The 22,413-nt window shown below is 27.0% G+C and overlaps 2 protein-coding genes across 2 annotated transcripts; both read left to right on the forward strand.

Moving 5' to 3' along the window:
• The first annotated feature begins 1,856 nt into the window (after positions 1 to 1,856).
• Positions 1,857 to 5,622, forward strand: LOC149878702 (uncharacterized). The gene is made up of 2 exons (XM_090071734.1): positions 1,857 to 2,284; positions 2,579 to 5,622. The coding sequence occupies exons 1-2, from the start codon at positions 1,975 to 1,977 to the stop codon at positions 3,247 to 3,249; spliced, it is 981 nt and encodes a 326-aa protein (XP_089927860.1). The 5' UTR covers positions 1,857 to 1,974; the 3' UTR covers positions 3,250 to 5,622.
• A 1,433-nt stretch (positions 5,623 to 7,055) lies between these two features.
• LOC145193522 (uncharacterized) lies at positions 7,056 to 19,906 on the forward strand. The gene is made up of 23 exons (XM_090071733.1): positions 7,056 to 7,124; positions 7,541 to 7,935; positions 8,614 to 8,776; positions 9,046 to 9,120; positions 9,223 to 9,298; positions 9,574 to 9,617; positions 10,140 to 10,259; positions 10,366 to 10,420; positions 11,326 to 11,354; positions 12,134 to 12,466; positions 12,545 to 12,599; positions 12,794 to 12,870; positions 13,045 to 13,170; positions 13,766 to 13,846; positions 14,937 to 15,407; positions 16,419 to 16,512; positions 16,594 to 16,852; positions 17,099 to 17,155; positions 17,241 to 17,312; positions 18,598 to 18,684; positions 18,913 to 18,966; positions 19,394 to 19,454; positions 19,623 to 19,906. The coding sequence occupies exons 2-23, from the start codon at positions 7,556 to 7,558 to the stop codon at positions 19,740 to 19,742; spliced, it is 2,889 nt and encodes a 962-aa protein (XP_089927859.1). The 5' UTR covers positions 7,056 to 7,124; positions 7,541 to 7,555; the 3' UTR covers positions 19,743 to 19,906.
• Positions 19,907 to 22,413: the final 2,507 nt, after the last annotated feature.

A 22,413-nucleotide genomic window follows, 5' to 3' on the forward strand; every position in this document is an offset into this window, starting at 1 on the left:
AAAAGAATGCTCAGTATTCAATATGAATTGAGAACCTTCTCAAAATCACACAAGTTTCAAAATGTCGCTGTCCCAGTTACAAAAGCAAACACTTTGTGGAATAACAGCTATTTTCTTTGTTTTGGGTAAAACATTTTAGGTAAACAAACTTTCAACTCAAGGGCAAAACAAAATAAAAGTTTATGACATAATGTAATATAAATACTTTACTCACAGATTCACTCAGAAAATAACTGAACCTTGTAAATCTCCGCTTATTCCTATTATACGGAAGGTAATAAGTCTTGCTTAACAAAGTTTCTTTTTTTTTTTTACTTTTCTGTCGTGAACTGCATATCTAATAGATATAAAAATGATAAGAATTGCCATTCTGAAGCAATGCAACATTTAAAATCAACATGGAAAATTAACGAAACCCCTTTGATTTGGATAGATCTCTTGCTAAATAGTTTAGTTCAGCATGATTAAGGTGAACCCCTAATTAAAGTGAGGTAAAACTGATCAAGAATGTTGTACAAATCAACATCAGGTAGATTACAAGTGGTATTGTCATTGATGTCACTCCCAGTTTTGTCCTTAGCGTCCGAATATAGCGTCCATAAATCCAGGGGTATTGGGGCCATGAGTTCCTCCATATGAATGTCATGAAACATTGCAGATGGAAGATAAGGGTATCTGATTTGTTTTTAAGTTTAAATGTGTGACCAATGAAAAAAGTAACAATTAGCGACATGATCTTTGGTTCCGCAAAAGACATCAATTTCTAAAAACTGTAATATTGGCATGCAAATAAACTGATCAGTAGAGATTATTTGGTTCGGAAGTAAAGCATTCCAAATGAAGCAAGGGTATTTTTGTATCCATTTTGCTAATCGAATAAAAAGCTTACTATAACGTATATACACAATTGGCACTGACGATAATAAAGCTATTGCAATCTCATGTATGTCAGTTACCATTATGCTCTAAAATGTATTTTAAACTCATGACTGAGTTGTCTATAGTACTGTAATTTTCTAGCTAAGCTGTTTATAAGGCTGAGTTTCTATAAAGCTGCAGTTTTCAGAAAACTGCAGCTTGAACTTAAAAAGCAAAGTTCAAGTGCGAGAATTTCACTTCCAATTTAATAAATAAAAAAAAATAAACCGCCTTTCTTGTCCTAAACTCTTTTACTTAAGCTTCCGGTTCTTTTATTTTGGTCTCGATGTTACAAAATTGAGATGCTTGCTTAGAGAGACTGAGGTTTTGCACCAAATTATTAAAATCTTCGGAAAGTTGCTGTGTTATTGAGTATTTCTATCATATTCAATTCCATGTGTTGCACTACCAGCACTGCATATCTTCAACTTCGGACCCAGACTTTAGTCTTGGAGCGTAGTAAACTCTGTTCTGAGAGATTCTTCACCGTTTGGCGAAAGCCACTCCCACCCCCACCCCCGCTGATTCCAAACCGGGATATGCCAACTTATTTTTCTTATTTCAATAAAATGTTTCATATCAAAGAAATCAAAATATGCTTGCTGTGTTAAGCTATTGTGTTAAGCCATCAATCTTAGTATGTGATTTATTACTTTTGGACATTTCTTTATAATATTTAGGTGATTGTGTTTTGTTGGTGAAGCACTATTTGCAAAGACCTTTGATTCATTCTTTGGAGATTAATGTTTCAAACCCATAATTCTTCTTGTTTGTTTAAGATACTTGATTTTGTTTGATAGCTGATTTTTACTTTCAAAAACTAGTGTTTTGCTAATAGTCAGATATGCCAGGTCTTTATTGTATATCCAAACCAAATATTTCTTTTACTAGATTTTATTTTAAATGACGTCAAATCAAATTCGATACGTTACTATTAAGCAGTTTTACACTCCACCATTCATCTTCTTTATTGACAACTTAAGTGTTTAGGGCAAGTCTATATAACAACTTAAGTGTTTAGGGCAAGTTTAGTTTTAAAAAAGAAAAAGTTGGAAAATGAAATCTCACGTGACCGATATAAAGTATAATGATTTTTATCAAAAGAGACGCTCAGAGAAAGTGCTGCAAATCATTCGCTCTAGCTTCAATACTATTTCACCTGTTAGCTCAGTTTTACGATCACCTGATGAGTTGCTAAAAGATGAGTCTGGAGTTCACATGATTGATTCTGATGCAAAAATTGTGTTAAACAAGAACACCAACCGAAGCTCGACATTCAATTGCAATCAGTTTACATCGTCTTTCGTTCAAAAACTGTGTTTTTTGCAGAAAAACTATGAAGATACACATCTACATGAGACTAAAAGTATTTCTTTAATACATTTTATTAAAATAGTAGTTTTTATGTTATTGGAACTGAGAATAACGACGATTTTTGTTGGGTTGTCAGTTATTCTAAGTTCTCGCGCTCAGTTTATCCATGAAAAGTGGTCGAACATTAAAAATATATGGGGTTTTAGTGTTTATTTACCACTATTTAGTGTTTGTTTACCACTATTTGTTAATCATAAATATTTCTTATCGAAAAAAAAATGTTTTTCCAGGAAATGCTTGATTAAATTACTTTAGCACGTTTTATATTTAAATATTTTTCATACAGTCCATCCAATGGTGAAATATGAGCTGTTGGGCTCTGGGAGCTTCATTAAAAGTAACTGCTCCTTTGAAAGTTTCGAAAACAATTTGATAATGTTTGTTGAACAGTTAATCGCAGAAAACAATCAATTTCAAATTCAACTTTTGAAAGCTAAAAATACGCACAAAATCTGTTCAGAAAGTTTCAGAAAAGAAAATGATTTCAATCAAAACGAAAATTTAAACCACGATAACGGAAACGAATACGAGCAAAATAAACGAATTAAGAGAGAACAAAACAAATGCGATTTGAACAGATCATTAAGAGTAATGCGCCGAAAGGGTTTTGATTTTGCACTTTGCAACTATCGGCTGGATATTTACCAAAGTATTTGTAAAACCCTAACAGAAGAAAAAGTGGAGAGGGATTCCAAAGCTTTTTTGTTTGAAAAAAAAACTCGAGAACAGATGGCGAGTTTAAAACATGAAAATTGCTTGTTGCTCACCAGCTTTGAGCAAAATCGGCTAAATACGGTTCACTTAGAAGAACGCTTAGAAAATCTAGAACAAATTTATACAATCTTTGTTCGCGAAACCAATGATAGAATTAGTATTATTGAAAGGCGAGTGGAAGTAGCGTACAAAAACCTTCACCAAATTTTGTTGATGCCTAAAACGGAGAAAAGTAATAAATGAAAATAAAAATGATAATGTTCGTTTAGATATTCGTAGATTAGGAAAAAACAACTTTTCAAAAAAAGCCAAGTTTCTTTCAATAAAAAAAAGTTTTAAATCATAAACTGCTGATATCTACAAGTTTCCGACGTGGAGTTTAACCGAGCTCGTTTTTTCTCTCTAAGTTTGAAAAAGAGTTTGCCAACTATTCCGCACTAGCCTTTGTTTGAAGAGGTTGTTCCGTAAAGATCTGCCACAATATGACAGAATGGCAACTTTTTAAAATAAATCAGACAAAAAGTCTTCGATTGAAACATTCTTTTGTCACATAGTTAAGCAAACCATATAACTAGCAAGATATATCCTTTATGGTTGCTATACCAATTAGTTTGAAGAGGTATCTCAACTCTAAGATCTAACAGCTCTGCTCTTTAACCTTTAATTCAACTGTTTCCTTTTAGGTAGTTTTGCTATGTACAGTGAGTAAGATTTAGACTTTTCTGTCACGTGCATATGATTTCCTTGATGGTTTCATTTCTCAAAAGTGTCTGTCAAATACTTCAGCATGCTTTTTGGCACAAAACACCTGGCTATCTGGAAGTATTTTTTTTTCTTCCTTGAGGTGCTCTATCTTCAGAAGTTCGCCCAGAAGACCTTTGGGAATATCAGACTTGATGACACTATAGCTGATTGAGGTAACAGTATAAATACTAATATCAAGTTGACTTGATAATTTTCTCGTTTTTCTTATGTTGAGTCATCATTTCTAAATAATTCCATATCTTCTTAACCATCATCAATGTCATCTACCAGATCTATAACATTAAATATAACTGTATAGTGATCAATGGTTGTTGCTAACAATTTCTTTGCTTTTAAAGCTTCTTCACATTAATTAAGCTATGCATGGTCAGTTGATTTGTGAAACTTTTTCTTTCTTAGCTTGGCAGTCTCTTCAATGTTTGTGTGGTTATAACTAATGGATTAAGGAAACATAAAATTATTTTTTTTTTTTCATCCTGTTTGGCTTAAAGAGTTTTTTTGAAGTTTTAAGTTTCATCATTTGGAAAGGCAGTGGGCTTAAATATACCAAGCTTCCTGGCAGGGATATCATCTTCAACACAAAGGACAATTTGGTGGAAATTAAAATTTGAAAATCTTTCTCAAAAAGTTTATCTTGCTTTAGTTCCCACCGTTCCTTTTTTAGCTATATGAGCTTTGGAATTACAGATTTAGGAACAAGAACTATCTATTAAGTTCAAGATCATACTTTGGAAGTCTAGATTTATGGCATAAAAAATATTTTGGAAAAAAATAAAAATCTCATATGCACCACTATACAAAAATAATACTTTCAAAAGTTCTTTACCTAGAGGAGAGTTAAGTTACTCTAATCCCGCTTCAGAAATCACCTCTTAATTTGTATTTTTGTCAGAGTTTGATGGCCGAGAATTAAAAATGCTCTTCAGAGAGTGTATCAAGGGAATTAAACGAGAGCTTAAAAAAACCTGGATGAACTTGATAAAGTAGAAACATCTCAGATTCTACAACTTAAACCTATAGTTTAGTTTACAAAAGACTTAAACACAGAAACTTATTTTTGTTTTTGTCTAGCTCTTTTGTCAGTAAAAGATTCCTGTTTTGACGAACTCTTAAGTCAAAGTATTAGCAAGCATTTGCTAAACAAAATAACTTTTCCCCATCTACCCAAGACCTTGCACAGTTCCATGGAAAATAATTTCAGTATATTGAGAGTTTTTTATTTTCCAGAGTCATGTTTAGTCCTTTTTTGAATGACATAACTGTGTCGCATACAAATTTCACAGTGTAAAGAATTTATTCTAAATTTAAAACTATAGGAGCATACTCAACATAGAGATTGATCCTCTGTATTAAATTTAAATGAAAGAATACTTTAATTCAGTATTAACTTTGATGAGCTGCACTTGAAAAGAAGTAATCATAAGGTAAATGACAGTAACTTAAGCCTGTCAAAATGGCCACAATTTTCATCGTCACAATTTTTTTTTTTAATACGTCACAAACGACTTATTTTGAAATATCTCAAGAGCACAACGTCACTTGTTCATCATTAAACAACTTTCGTTTAGGTTTTTGTAACTTGCTACAGGGTCACGCAAAAAGTATTTGCAACTTTCTCCTATCTCAATAGCAATTTGTGTTCTGTGTAAAAATGCATATAAAGATAACTAAATTATAACTAATTGCATTCCTTTTGTAACTTCCAACGTTTCCTAACTTTACCACATATTTGTAGTTAAGATTTGTAAAAAAAAAAAGTACGTGTAGTAATACGTAGTGGTGTTACTATGGAACTAAAATCTGAATATAGCAATATATAAAACAAGATAAGTTTGACAGTAAATAAATAAATACAAACAGATGACGTCATCCAAAAGTTTCTTACTGGAAGGTCAGGAATAAACAAAAAATTTGGTAGACCAGAAGCGTCTTTACACTCTGCAAAAGAAGGGGGGAGCGGGAGGGCTGAAACCACCATTATCACACTGGATGATACTAACCTTATTAGGCATCTAAACCGAAGTTTTCAAACACTTTTTTATTTATTTTAAATGCAGCAAAAAGATTTCAAGAACCTTTGAATTTGCTTTCCGAAATCGTTGTTCTTCGCTTCTAATGCTCCTAATGTGAACCAGGCTTTAATCCTCAAATTAGTTTAACGCATAATGTCATTAAAAGCGTTGTAGTTATGACACTTATTCTTTTCTATTCGCCTTTTAACTTGTCAAATGCGAGTCATGTTGTTTTATTTTCGACAATAACCTCATTTTGATTACAAAAAATTGTTAGTTGTACGAAGTTTTATAAATTTTTTTTTTCTTTTTTTCTACAAAAAAAAACAACTGACAAATCTTTAAAGTTTTAAACCTTAATAATTAAACCAAGGAAAAAAAAAAAAAAAAAAAAAAAAAAAAAATGCAGACACTGTGAAATGATTTTGGTGTGACAGCGATTTGAAGTATTTGCTAACTAGCGTAAGTGCATTTCGCAAAAGGTTGAACTCTCTACAAATTGATTTAAGTGGGCGGAGCAATGGAAAATTTCAGCTTCACTTCTATCTAATAAGATTGCGCAATTGCTTAAAGTGTAGAGATTTCTAAGTACAGAGATTTCTAAGTTTTTGTTTTTTAACTGATTCATGAGTTTTCGATGCCCCTCTTCGAAAAGAGATTTTTATCTTCAGTTAGGTATGAAAGCATTGCATATGGAAAAACAATTTTTGCTCTTTTCAAGAAAACGCTGCTTGTGGCGATCTGCTTGCACACCTTTAGTTCAGGAATCGAGGTTACTGAGAATATATCGATCACTTATATTCCGAAAAATAAGTGATTGCGGCACACTAAAGCAAATAAGTGAACCAGGGCCAGTTGTTTTTATTTGTAAATCAATACACAAACAGAAAAAAAAAAAACGTTTGATTTCGGGTTTTAGACAACGGTGCTATGTTTCTGTTCTACTCTAAAAAATTCTTACGAATTAAAATGCTCTTTTGATATCGATAAACATCATATATTATTACTTTGTATTTTCCTAGCATTACATAAATAGCATTCTTGTTGTATTTTTGTGTTAACACATCAATTCTTCATTACAAATAAAAGATTTTTCCCATGATCAACAAAAAATCTTATCAATTATAGAATAATGCATTGAAGTGGATTACTGAGAAAATCTCCATATTTCATACCAAATATTGTGAAGGAAACCAGCCTATCAGACGAAACATGTTTATCAAAATATATTTCACATTTTTCAACCGGAAAACAAAAGCATATTTGGGTTGCTAAGATTTGTTGTTAACTGGTCATATGTCTTTAATTTTGAAATTGTGGATGTTATTTCATAATTTACTGGTAAGTTCAACCATTCTAATATGGCCACGGAGCTTCCATTCCATGTGTTTCTCTAGGTTGTCAATAAAAATTTATTATAATTTGCGAGAAGTTGATAACTTTGCTACTATAAACAGCAAAACACTTTACAACAAGTTTATACGCATATTTTTTTAGTTTTTTTTTATTAAATTTATTGGTTCATGCCAACTTTTTTTCAAGTAACTAAGTTAACTTTATTTGTGTAGCAATTAATGGGGGTTTGAAGTTTTGTTGATTTCTCATAGCAATCTTGCATTTTTCAGCAGGATTGCTATGAAAATTAATTTTAAATTTTATGTTTATAATTTCAAAAACAAAAAAAAAGTTTGAGTTACTGCAATATCAGCAGTTAAAGAGTTGATTTAAGTGTACTGTCCCTTTTATCATTGAAATAGTTTTTCTGAGAAAAGATGATGAAAATGGAGATTGGGTTTGGAAGTTTACTAGATATTGCATTAGGAGGACCAGAAATTGGACCTCTTAATATGTCAATTCTTCATGGTTTGCTTAGAGAAGTTTTTCAAAAGCTGAATATCTCTAACCAATCTTTGCTAGTTGAAGAGGAAGATCCTGACTTTAGTGAATCATTTGATTTTATTAAGAATAAGTTTGATGCAAATAATAATCGACCAAGAACTCCAAGAGGGGGCTACAATAGAGGAAAGTCAAAAGTTTCTGTAATTGTAACAGACTATTTTCGCAATCCATTAGGAAATTCATCTACAAACCTATCTGATTACAAGAACACTCAACCCTCATTGGTTTCTGCAGATGTAGAGGATAGAATAAGGTGAGTAATACTATTTATATCTTGAAGAAAACATATGAATATATATATATATATATATATATATATATATATATATATATATATATATATATATATATATATATATATATATATATATATATATATATATATATATATATATATATATATATATATATATATATATATAGATTAGCTTAAAATGGACTTTAAACTTATAAATACTAAAAAACAGTGGTTATTTTTCTATTTAGGATAGCACTTACCTTAAGTTTTAATTGGCATTTTTTAAGTTTCAGCATTTGTTTCTTGTACCATGTTAATTTCATTATTGTTTAAAGCATAACTTTTATTTTTAAAAACATTTTTATAGTTATGTAAATAAAAAATTTTTAGTAACATTTATTAAGTGCGCTTTAATTGAACTTTTAAATATATCTTTAAAAAGTTTACTTTAATATTTTTTTTTTATTAAAAACTAAACTCAAGTCTCTGTTCTTTAATTTTATGTCTACATGTCAAAAATCTTTCAATAATCAAAGTTTGAAAAAAAAAAAATGTTAAGATAAAATTAATGTTGCATAAAAACATTAAGTTGATTTTTGCTTTTGTTTTACTACTGTCGAAAAATGCAATACTTTTTCTGCCTGAACTTTTTAAAAAGAAAATTTGCACTATTTTTGTTTATTTTTGTTTTAGATATTTAGAATCTCAATTAAAGGGTTTGAAAGCATTTCCGTCAGTTGATGAACTTAGAGAATGGGCAAGAGAAAAAAAAAACCCTGACACAGTAGTTACAGATTTATGGCACTTTGTTAGTTTAAATCATAGAATGGATGGTGCTGAAGAAGGAATAAGAAAGGTACATACATACAACTTTTTTTCACACAAAGCATATAAAGTTTTTTAATATTTGTTTTTTATTAAGCACATTGTAAACTATCTGTTTTTTTATATAATTTTTTTTTTACTTCAGCATTTGTTCTAAATGCTAAAAATATCCTAGACATCATTTTAAGCATTTTTTGTTTTTAAACTGTAAGGATACATTTTAGCGGTCAAGGAAATTTTAGTTATTTCTCTGTTGCTTCTTTGTTACAATTTTACTTGTTACTATTTTACTTACTATAGCTAAGTGAGCTGGTTGACAAGCTTATTCCAGAGTTAAAACAGATTTCTGAAAACCAAGGGAAAATTAATGGACAGGTTAGTTTTAAGATTTTTTTAAAAAAAGTCTTTGTTTATTAACTTTTAAAAGATTTAAATCTTTTGTTTAACTAATAACTTTTAAAAATTTTTTGCTTTCAGATTGATGATTTATATAATCAAATAAAAGCTTTATCAGATCATACATCAAGAATTGATGACCGAATAGATTCTGGAGGTGTCAGAATTTCTTAAGTTTATATTTGATGTTTTAATTAAATTACTTTTTTAACTGTTTTTTTTTTTTTTACGCTCTAGAATGCATTTAACATACAAATTACAAATATTGATATTATTAATTCATCAGATATATACAGTAAAAAAAAATATTTATTTATTATTATGTTCTATGATTTCCCTCTAGAAAATTTTTCCAAACTTCAAATTATTGTTCAACTTTGTGGATTTTTTTTTTTTTTTAATCTTTTTTTCAATTTTTTAATCTTTTTCTAGTCTTAAAAGCAGAAGAAAAATTGCAGGAAATTCTTCACAATGAAGTGAGTTTTTTAATTTTTTTCTCTCTTAATCATCAAGTTGTTTGCTCCTGACAGGTCTAGAAAGGTTTTAGATTTATAAAGCAATAACTAATATACAAAATATATTTTTCAAATCACTCAAAATAATCTTAATTTAATAACACCCCACAAATAAAGTGAAGTTTATAATAAAATTGAGAAAGCTTAAATTTGCTTTGAGGATTTTTATAGGCTTATAGTTGTGAAATTTTATTGGTGAAAAAATGTTGTTGTATTGATAATAATATAATGTTAATATTGTATTAATGATAATGATAAAAATATAACTTTAAAATGGTTTTACAAAAAATTAGAGAAATTTAAGTTAAAAAACAAAACTCTTTTTGTCAATTTGAAAGAAATAAAGAAAATTTGTGAAATGTTATACTTTTTTTGGTTTGTTTTTATTGCACTTATCCCCAACTTGCTTAAAATACTTTTTTTAAAATGTAAATTAATAGGCAGAAAAATTAAAGTATTTTATTATGAAATTTTATTTAATAGAATGAATTGTGCACAAAGTTGAATGACTATGCAAAGTGTAGTGATCTTGAAGGATATGTACCTGTTCATGTTTTTGATAATGCTCAAGAGAAAGTAAAGGTAGTTGTTGAAGAAATAAAGGTAAAAGTATAATTTAAGCATTTAATATATTCTTGTTTTGTTTGTTTTCATAAATTTTCATTAGAGCTATGATAGTAGTTTAAAACACAAAGTTGTTTATTCCTAGGAAGATATATCAACTAAAGTTCCATTCAATGAACTGGATAAGTTTGTCAGCAAAGGTATTTAAAGCAAAAATTTATGAAAGTTTTTTTAGTTATTTTTTTACTTTTATCTTTTTATAAACTGCTGATAAATTAGTATAAAGTAAGACAAATTAGCTGTAAATGAGACTGATTTGACAGCTTCTTTATAAACCAGTTGTTAGTTAGTTAAATTAATTATAAGTTAGATATCACAGTTAGAAATTGTAAAAACAGAAACTTTATAAGTACTAGGTATTATTTTATCTTTATAGGCATTTTTTTCCTTTTCACATTTATAGACCTTTATTGCAGATTATGAATGATTACCTTTTAACAAGATTTTAGTTTGAGATTTTACTTGGCTTTTACTTACTTTTACTGTTTTAAGTATTTTTATCTTTCGTTTTGTCTTTTTTTAGATTTTTTCATTTGCTTTTTTTTTGTGCATTTATATGCTGTAACTTGAAATAAAAACCAATCCATGTTGGAGTTTCATGAATTTTACTAAAAATAAAAAAATAATTTTTCATAAAATGCAATTGAAATTTTTTTGCAAATTTGTAGCTTTGAATTTATTAAAACAAGAAATTTTTAATTGGTCAAAAAAATTGTAGATATTTCTTCATTTTATATCTGGGAAAAAAAAGTATTTGTTAAAAAGGCATGAATATAGAACTGTGAAGTAGTTGTGATTTTCTAATTGTCTAAATGTTTAGTAGAACTTAAAATAATATTAGCATAACAAGTTATAAGTAGTTGTGTGCAACTGTTTGCAGTTAAAACAGATGCACATAAACTTTATATATTAGGTGTGGAGTTTATAGTTGGAGATAATAAAAATTGGGGTATGAAAAAGTATAGATTGTATTTGCTTGCTATTCATTAAAAATTAATTGACATAATGTTTGGTTGTTAATTATTTTGTTCAATATGTTTAATAGGGGATGTAGAAATGCTTTCGAATTGGGTGGTAAGTTATTACTTGATAAAAATATTATTTTTATTTGATAAAAATTACAAAAATCTTTAAGATATATTTGATAAAACCTGTAAGATAGAACAAACAGAGAAACAACTCTCTTATTTACTGTAAACATTACTTACTTAACTTATTATTATTATTAATACTATTATTATTATTATTATTATTATTATTATTATTATTATTATTATTATTATTATTATTATTATTATTATTATTATTATTATTATTATTATCATTATTATTATTATTATTATTATTATTATTATTATTATTATTATTATTATTATTATTATTATTATTATTATTATTATTATTATCATTATTATTATTATTATTATTATTATTATTATTATTATTATTATTATTATTATTATTATTATTATTATTATTATTATTACTATTATTATTATTATTATTATTACTATTATTATTATTATTATTATTATTATTATTATTATTATTATTATTATTACTACTATTGTTATTATTATTATTATTATTATTATTATTATTATTATTATTATTATTATTATTATTATTATTATTATTATTATTATTATTATTATTATTATTATTATTATTATTATTATTACTTACTGTAAGTAAGAGAGTAAAAGCAGAGCATAAATATATATATATATATATATATATATATATATATATATATATATATATATATATATATATATATATATATATATATATATATATATATATATATATATATATATGTAAGCACTAAACTATAACATATTTCAATCTAGAAAATCCTTAGAGCTCAAATGGAAACAGTTCCTTCTAAGGACGATTTATTACACATGGATTTGTATGTTAAATGGCCTCAACTTGAAGATGCATTAACTACCTGCTACTCAAGCAGACCTTGCAGCCGTCAAGGTTGTAGTGCAAATTCTAGTCGACCTGCTGTTAGTTGTGAAAGTAACTTTGAAAATGGGATTTACCAAGGGTGTGCAGATATCCCAAAAAGTTGTCATAAAAAAAAGTTCCCTACGGAATCTTGTTTGCAAAGACTCCAGGATTTAGGAATGGTTGTAGAGAGACAGTCATCTTTAATGGATGCTTTGCAATCAACAAGGGTATGTAAACAGAAAGTATAATTAATTTACTTTATTTAGTTTCAAAAGAACACCAAAATGTAATTTGTCCATATTTAGGAGGAGCTGTTAGAAAAAGTAAACAAAAATGTTTTAGACAAATACGTAACTCAAGGTAAATTTAATTGTGTTTTACTTATTGAAGTAACTGTTGTTTTTGTCATTTAAATCATTTTCATTTAAACACAAAGATCATTTTCATTTGAGCCTAATTATACATAACATATATTTAATAATCATTTGGGTAACTTAAATATGCTTCTGTAAGATTTGATAACAACATTTGGATAATAACTCTTTTGCGTGCAGAAGATCTACAACATTTGTTGTCTCTGGTAAAAGATTTGCGTCAAGAAGTTAATAGTATCCAGAACTGGAGGGAAAATGTAGGTCATTTTAAATTTTTTAAGCTTTGTTTGGTTTTAGAAAAGATATGCCAAAATAAAAATTTCTCATGCTTTAGAATTAGTTAGAATAGTTTTGACTTTTCTATCTTTGAACTAAATTGTCTAGTATGTTCAGTTTTTTTATTTAAAAGATCATTTGTTTTATTTTACCAGGTTGACGAAGAAAAAATTCCTGCACTTCGAGAGTTGTTGGTTGCTCTTGAAAAACAAGTATCAGACCTTTTGACTACTCTTGAACACCTTAATCATGATAGGAATCAAAAAGACAAACAAATTGATGTAAATTGTTTTTCTTGCACTTGTGGAAATTACTTTAGAAAAATGAATTTGACGTGTTCTTATTATTGATTTTAAGGGGTTTTTTTTTGTTTTAAAAATAGATATTATGCATTAGTTTCATTATTGACTTCTTTTATTTTTTATTTTTATTTATTTTTTTTTCTTACTTTCTTTTACTTACTTTTTCTTACTGTTTTTTCTAAATTTTTCTTTTGTGTATTTTACGCACTCAGATTTAATCTATTTTACACGTTTAAATAATTTACAGGTTTGTGTTATATAATTAGATATTTTATATTAGATATTATTTATAATTACATGTTTTATATAATTACATATTTTATATAATTACATATTTTATATAATTACATATTTTATATAACTACATATTTTGTATTATCAAATATTTTTTATAATTACATATTTTATATAATTAGACATTTTATATAACTACATATTCTACAGATTTACTTAATATTTATCAGTATATATATATTTATCATATTTGTTATACTTATTCTATCATATTTATCAATATATATCTATTTTTAGATTTACTTTTAATATTTATGCATGTAAAAAATTTTCTGTTTAGAATCTGTTTACATTTGTTGAGGGCCTTGAGCAGAAAAAGATGGATAAAGATGATTCCTGTCTTCAACAGTTTGCTAGAAAGGTATTATTTGCATAATTCTGATTTCAGGGAAAAATTTTATAGCAATTGGTTTTTTTTTAATTCTCTACAAAATAAATTTGTATTTTTTGTTAAAATAAATAAAATGTTTTAAACAAATAACTTAACGCATCTTTTTAAGTTATAGTTTTGATATTTTTATAACCATAGTTTTTTTAACTGAAAATTGTTTTGTAAATAAAAACTAATAATAGTAATAATAATACTAAAATAAAATAATAATAATAATAATAATAGTAATAATAATAGTAAAATAAAATAATAATAATGATAATAATAATAATAATAATAATAATAATAATAATAATAATAATAATAATAATAATAATAATAATAATAATAATAATAATAATAATAATAATAATAATAATAATAATAATAATAATAATAATAATAATAATAATAATAATAATAATAATAATAATAATAATAATAATAATAATAATAATAATAATAATAATAATAATAATAATAATAATAATGATAATAATAATAATAATAATGATAATAATAATAATAATAATAATAATAATAATAATAATAATAATAATAATAATAATAATAATGATAATAATAATAATAATAATAATAATAATAATAATAATAATAATAATAATAATAATAATAATAATAATAATAATAATAATAATAATAATAATAATAATAATAATAATAATAATAATAATAATAATAATAATAATAATAATAATAATAATAATAATAATAATAATAATAATAATAATAATAATAATAATAATGATAATAATAATAATAATAATGATAATAATAATAATAATAATAATAATAATAATAATAATAATAATAATAATAATAATAATAATAATAATAATAATAATAATAATAATAATAATAATAATAATAATAATAATAATAATAATAATAATAATAATGATAATAATAATTATAATAATACTAATGATAAATAGTAATAACAATAATAAAAATATGATAATAATAATAACGATGTTATTTTAAAAAATAGTTTCATATAAATTTTACAAAATCTTGTGTTTTATGCTAACTCCAATTGAATGTGCTATATTTATTTTAGAACTCAATTCAAAAATTAGTTCAACCAGTTTCAGTTATTGATGGTTTTATGGCTAAAAAACTGCCTCAATTAAATACACAAAGTGGAATATTCAATCAAAATATGCTTACATGTGAAAACGAAAATGAACTTTTAAATAAATCTTTTTCAATCAGCTCACTATCTCCAGTCAATCCTATAGATAAAGAATCTGGTTTCCTAAATAAAGAATCTTCTTTTAATAATGCATCTTTAAATGATAATATTGATAAAGATATTGTCAATTTGGATAAAGAGTTTGGTGATTTTGATGAATTTAGTGAACTTGATAAAGAAAGTGATGACACTGAAAAAGAACCTGGTTTATACAAGGAGCTGGCAGATGTAGATAAAGAACCTCAAAGTTCTTATGTTAATAAAGATTTATTTGAGAAAAGGATTTCCAAATTGGACAATTTTTTGAAAAAGTTGGTTGAGAAGTTCAAAAATCATGTAAGTTTAAGGTATGCATAAAAAAAGTCTGCAAAAAATTAAATTTAAATAATAAAGTAACTATTTATCATTTTTAAAATGAAATTTAAAGCATATTTAGTTTATTACATAATATTTAATAAATAAGTATAGTACAATTAAACATACAGTACAAATGGTACGGACCCTGTTTTGACATTTCCTAGACATTAATAGGAACCTGATGTAAAAATGGATTTATGTTATTCAGTACACTTTTTATTTGTCTAACAAAATGTGCAATATTTTTTCACTTCAAAATTGTTTGCATAAACATTTCTTTTTTTTTGTTTGTCCATAAATCTTTAATGGGCTGCGTCTGTGAAACATTTAGAGGATTTTCATCTTTGGGAACAAATAGTATTTCTATTTTTCTCAACTTTTCCAAATAAACAGTTAATTAATGTAATCAGAGGCAATCAAGTCAAAACAGAACTTTGTCTCCCTTATGATATTTTTGAATAAATTGTTTAACTTCATAAAAATATTGCTTTGAATAAGTGTCTTCCTTAATTCCTAAACCTGACTTAAAAAACTTTGGTTTAGACATTCCATTTTCACTGATGCATTAGAACTTTTTCTGGGAATTTTTGTCGTGCAATATACCACACTTGATTGCTTGTAGATATTGATTCATCATAATGTACCACACTTGATTGCTTGTAGATATTGGTTCATGATAACAGTAATCTTGACTTAATCATCGCTGTCCAAAGTAAAATAAGACTAATTGCTAATGATTACTTTAATGTTCTTCTTTGCTTTCAAATTATTAACAATTAATTTTCTAATATGTTGGGTTTTAAATACTTTATTACCCTGATGGTCCTAATTTAAATTCTGTTTAGACTCAAAGCTTGTGCAGATTTTTTTTATGCAAAAAGTAGGTGTAGAAGTTACAACTTTTCAAAATACTGAAGATAAACCATTTTTGAAAACAGTTCAACAGATGTGAATAACTTTAATTTTGTTAAAAATATTTTTTTATTTCAGAAAAACATTTATAAAACAAATATAGCTGCAATTTTCCACAGCCTCGACAATAAACTTGACCGCTGGGAACTTCAGCCACTTCAAGATTATTTAGGTAAACAGTTATAAAAGAAACTTTTATCTGCTCAAAAGATCAGAGATAAGAATTTTTGCTGAATATATGTTAATCATTTAGAAGACCGATATAATTCCTTGACAATGCAACAAGAGGAATTCCAACAAGAAGCAAAACTATCTAAATCTGGCAAGTTTCAGAAAGGAATCTCTTTGTTAGAAGGTTCTAATAAAGATACAAGTAGCATGCTCAAGGACGCAGGAAAGCCTTTTAAGGATAAAATTCATACTAAAAATAATTCAGCAAGTACAACATGCAACCATCCTCATTATGGAAATGGTTTCCTGCCACAGGAAAAAGAAGCAGCTGCTGTTCGAAAGTATCTTTTTATGTTTTTTAATGCAATTTTTTAATTTAAAAAAAATTATGATTTTGGTTGATAACATTTGATGATTTGACATTGAAATCATTGATAATGCATCATTTTAATATAATTAAATATAAATCTTTTTTTTTTACATTATTTAATTTTTTTCAAATTTGTTTATATTATTTTTATTGATAACACTTTAATGTAGAACCATTGAGTATTTTTTTGTTGCTAAGAAAAAGAATCTTCTTATAGACAAATGAAGTTCAACTGCTTATCATGTGACCGACCTCTTGTTCTTCAATCTAACAGGTAATTTTTGTTTAAAAATTTGTGTGAGTGTATGTGAATTCTTGTCATGCACTTGTAAAAAGAAGCTTTACCTTTTTTTTTTAAGTCACTTACAAACTATTCGTGGTCGACCTTTTAATGCCTATGAACTTGATCAATTAAGATTACTTCAAAAAGTGTAAGTTGATTTTTTTTTAATTTGCTTAAAATATTATAAATTAACATTTTTATTTCAGGAAAGAAAATTTTAAATTTTGTGAGAAATAAGAAATTATGATTTCTAAATAAATATATATATATATATATATATATATATATATATATATATATATATATATATATATATATATATATATATATATATATATATATATATATATATATATAGACACACACACTGACATTTAGATGTGTGTGTATATATATATATATATATATGTGTGTGTGTGTGTGTGTGTGTGTGTGTGTGTGTGTGTGTGTGTGTGTGTGTGTGTGTGTGTGTGTGTGTGTGTGTGTGTGTGTGTGTGTGTGTGTGTGTGTGTGTGTGTGTGTGTGTGTGTATATATATATATACACACACGCACTGACATTTAGATATAAGTGCTTTTCTTCTAGTCTGGATGATTTAGTCTTGATGCTTCTAAGTTTAGATGGTTATTTTAAGAGGCTCTGGTCTTTTATTAGATTGTTGACCTCCTTAAGAGAGTTGTTGAAGTACTCCCTTTACTTACACTTCCCTCTGTTTTATTCTAAAAGTCTTTCATGACATCTGTTTTAACATCAGATCCATAAAGTTCACATATTCTATTTAAGACTGATTCAGGAAATTCCCTTTGTGGTAAAGTTTGTCATGCTGATTCCAAATTAGGTTATATACCCATATGTGCTTTTTGTAGCAATTGAAACCTGCATTGCACAAAAATAACAACTATTATGGTATTTGCTCTCCTCCATCCAGACCATAGGTACACCAACCTTAAATATTTGATTGCTCCATTTTTCCATTTAAGCAACATTGAACATACTTTATGGAGAAGCTTAGGAGCTTGGTACCCAATTATCATACCAAGAAGATGTGAGATTGTTTTGCTTGTAAAAAAAAGGGCAGTAAAAGTTAATCTATTTTTTGCTGAGCATGTTCACCACAAATGTAGCAAAATACATTTAAGCACCCTTTTTAAAAAAAAATTCATTAGCTCTCAAAAAAAAAAGAAGAACAATTATAAAAAAGAAAATTACTGGAAGTTTTTATCAATCTTGCTTTTATTAAATAACTATTCAAAAAAGTACAGGAGTAAAGGTTGACAAAATACTATGCCAAAGGATAAAATGATAACTAGAGCCAATTCAACAAAGGTAAAATCATTTATGAATTCAACAACTCTATAACACACAAAATTATGTTAAACGTTCTTGGCAAATGAAATTTTTTTGCTATTGTCATGTGTTATTACTTTGTTCAGTTTACGTGGCGATAATCCAAAGAAAAATCGATCATGTGGGGGAGAATATACCACCAGTCCACCGCAGAAGATAAATGTTCGAATAAAGTGAGTAAATTTCTTTAAAATAGGTTTACACGGTTTTGTGTTAGGCTCCAGTCCCCTTTTTTTAAATTATTTAAAAAATGGTTTAGAAACTAACATGAAACTGTATGAACATCACCCTTGTTGAATTTGATTAGCGTTATTCAAGTGCCACCTTAATACTCTTTATTCGAATTTAGAAAAATTATGCATAAAACCATTTTATTTTTACGATTTCTTTTTTTTGAAAAGCACTGGTATGAGTCTTCCGTCAGTGTCAAAAGACTCTAATCAACCATTTATTGAGTAAGTATTTATTCCTGCTAATATTTTTATATTTTTTATTTTCCATTTACAATAACAGTTTTTCTTATTGCTACAGAAATTTTTCTTGTTACTATAGAAACTTTTCGTATGTAGCCAAACTTCAAAGGTCTTTCTCTAGTCAGGATTACATAGATTGAAGTATTTTTGAAATGGAGGAACCACCATTTCATAATTTAACAGTTTCTAAAAACAGCGCATGTTCAAATCGAAAAACAAAATTTTTCTACATAAAACTGTCCTAACTGGAACCATCTCCAGCCAGTTTTAACGAATTTCCAAGTTCTACTTTTTGATGATTTGTTAAAAGTTATTAATTTTTATTTGGATTCTTTTTTTTATTTGGTTTCTTCTTGTTTATTTTTTTATGTGGATTCCTTTTTTGAATTTTTTTTATAAAATTCTTTAGTAACGAGATTGACATTGAAGGTGTCGATGGTCGTCTTTACAGAGGTCTGATATCGAGAAAGGTAATGCAAAACTTGTGTGTATTTATTTCCAATTAAAATTACTAAATGATAGCTTAATTATATTCAGTTTAAGTATAAAACTACATAGTTATGTTGAATTTACTATGTAAATATAAAACTTTATAAATCATGTTGAAATTTAGGTTTTAATTAAATTTTATATTTCAGGATTTAGCTAAACAGCACCCACGAAGTAAATCAGAAACTGCAGAGTTGCGCACTGTCAGTCCTCGATTTTCATCAGGGAAAAGCAACCACTCTATGAGCGGTGGGTTTGGGAATTATTGAAATTAACAATAGATTCTGGTCTTTTTAATGCCTCAACCATTTATCAATTATGAGGTAATTTTGGGTAAATTTTCTTATGAGAGGAGTTTTAATTATTTTTTAAACATTTGGTGAAAGTATTTTTTTAAGAAAACTCAGGCAATCCAGAAACAGACGGCACCCGCAATTACCCCTTACACGACATACCCATATATTTATATTAAATGTTTATATTAAATATATATCAATTATAATAAATATATATCAATATATTTATATTAAATGTTTAAGAATAAAATGTCATATATATATGAAGAATCATTAAGTTTGTACAAATTTTAATGTATAAAAAGTGTTAAATATTTTTACAAAAATACGTTAAATATTTTTATGATCCTCTGCGAATTATGTAACTTTAAATTGTTATTGAATATTTTATAATTTTATCTAATTCTATAAAGTTATATTAACATTCTTTTTGTCTCCATTATGTTAACTTAGTTTATGTTTATTCCATATTGTTTTATCACCGAAAAAATAAAATGATGTAATGCTCTAGATATAGTATATGTTATGACGTAAGAATAAAAAATTGGACATTAAAGTAGCTTCAAACTCTTATTTCTCAAACGCTACCGACATAAACACTGGGCTCGAGGTTGGGTTTGTGTTTACATTTCAATAATAGGCAAAAAAATCTACAAACACCAGGTTGCGAAACCATTTTGATTCTGCTTTAGCAAATCTTAGCAAGTACATTTGTCAACAACATTTAATCTATGTTTTCTTGACGCCTTCGAAATAAGGTACAGTTCACGAGACATATAAGTGGTGAATAACCATGGTGAAATGCTGTCCATTAAGACGATACGGAGTACCGTATGAATAAGATCTCTGGAAATGTTGATGGAGTACTTATCTGAGAGGGTGGTTGCTTTTGGGTTTGAATACCTCCAAGAATACGGCGAATGACCATAAACACCAAGATAATTATGAAAAGACAAACACGAGCACGCTTGTATTTAACGTTTTTGTGTTCAAGGGAATTCGGGAGCTTGAATATTTGTCAAGCGTTGTAAGCATAGAGTAACCCTCCAAGCATTATACAGAGATGGTCTTGATTGATGTTTAAACTTATAAATTAGTTCAGCCAGGGTACAAAAATTATATCAGGAATATGTTATTAGATATTGTCAATATTTTCATGTAAAAGTATGTAGAAGCGTATGCATATTATTTCACGCTTTATACATGTGCGGTGATGGTGCTTCTGATAAGTCCAAAAGTATAATAGACATTGATGGAATATGATTAAACCAAAATGGTGTCCGTTTGTTAATTGTTAAGTTAGATGTAGCGGTTGTTAGATTGTTGTAATAAATGGTGCTAGTTGCATCATTCATTATTGCTGTTTATTCTTATGAATATAGAAGTGAAAATTGAAGAATGATGAAACACTATGTACTAATAAACACGAATTTATATCAAAAGTAAAAATAACAAAGTTCTATCTTATCAACAGAAAAGTGGAAATACGAACCTTCTAGTAACAACTCCCGCTATCGTTACCCCCCCCCCCCCGACCTGCTCTGATCGTTGATTAACGACAAGATCCAATTTCTCGCTAAAATTTTGATGTAATTGCATATTTTCGTAACTTTACACTATCTTTAGCATCTTTCCCTCATGCTTGCCACTGTGTTCAGTTTATAAGAAACATTAAGGTGAAACTCTTGACATCTTAAATACGCATGTTGAATTAAATCTATGTTTTCTTCAAGTTTGATGGCCAACATGTTTTTTTACTAGTGATACTTATGTTTTTGCGAAAACATTCAACAAGAGTCAACAAGAGGCTTAAATTCTAAAAAAAACATTAAAGCGGTACCTCCAAGTTCTTTTTTGCAGCAGATTGGCAGTTTGTGAAATTTACTTAAGCTTAAGTAATAAATCTGATTAATAAATTTTTTTTAAAAAATTTTCAAAATTTATATAGATTATTACAAACTTCATTGTTAAATGGAAGAATGTACTTATAGAAACACACTCCGTTTGAAACTTATAAATTTTAAATCGGAAATAATAATGCAACAACTTTCTGTTTACATCATTTCCACAGGCGTCAATACGGCAGCTGGGATTTCACTGTAGAATAGTTCATTTTTGAGTGACTGCACAAGAGGCTGTTAAAAGCTTCTTTGTAATTATCAATGATATATTATATATACTAGATGTCTAACTTCGATCCGAAAAGTGAATCGGTGCAAGCCATTTCTAATTCGGGCAAAAACATGCATTTTTAACTTTTATTTCGCACGTCGGATATAGCTTTTGCCCTTATTACAAATGGCGGATTTAATTTGTAAACAAAAAAAAGCGGCTTCACTTTTCGTCCAATAAAATCCCGCAAGTTAGACATCTAGTATATATAATATATCATTGGTAATTATTGCTTGCCGGCGTAATTCTATTGCTAATACTGAAATTTATAAGTAATTTTGGTGTGTCTTGTGGTGGGTATTCGAAAGTTCAGTTTTTTCCATCGAAATTATCATTTCTTCCGTGAGAGGTGAGAGGGGGAAGAGGGGGCAATTTTCATACAAGACGGGGGATTAAATTATTTAAATAATTTTTTTGAGACTTGCGTAATTTTTTTGACTTTTGATTTTTTTTTAGCTCGATGAGTTCGAAG

The sequence above is a fragment of the Hydra viridissima genome, unplaced genomic scaffold, assembly GCF_058129835.1.
Source record: "Hydra viridissima isolate aposymbiotic clone 2 unplaced genomic scaffold, HvirCarnegie_v1 scaffold_14, whole genome shotgun sequence".
NCBI classification, from domain to species: domain Eukaryota; kingdom Metazoa; phylum Cnidaria; class Hydrozoa; order Anthoathecata; family Hydridae; genus Hydra; species Hydra viridissima.

Bases quoted from the DNA above. Each gene is read 5' to 3' on its own strand.
- LOC149878702 (XM_090071734.1), top strand. From the start codon at position 1,975: ATGAAATCTCACGTGACCGATATAAAGTATAATGATTTTTATCAAAAG. The intron at 2,285-2,578 runs GTATTTCTTTAA...TTTTTCATACAG, and splicing joins ACATCTACATGAGACTAAAA to TCCATCCAATGGTGAAATAT.
- LOC145193522 (XM_090071733.1), top strand. From the start codon at position 7,556: ATGATGAAAATGGAGATTGGGTTTGGAAGTTTACTAGATATTGCATTA. The intron at 9,618-10,139 runs GTGAGTTTTTTA...TTTATTTAATAG, and splicing joins AGGAAATTCTTCACAATGAA to AATGAATTGTGCACAAAGTT. The intron at 13,171-13,765 runs GTAAATTGTTTT...TTTTCTGTTTAG, and splicing joins AAAAAGACAAACAAATTGAT to AATCTGTTTACATTTGTTGA.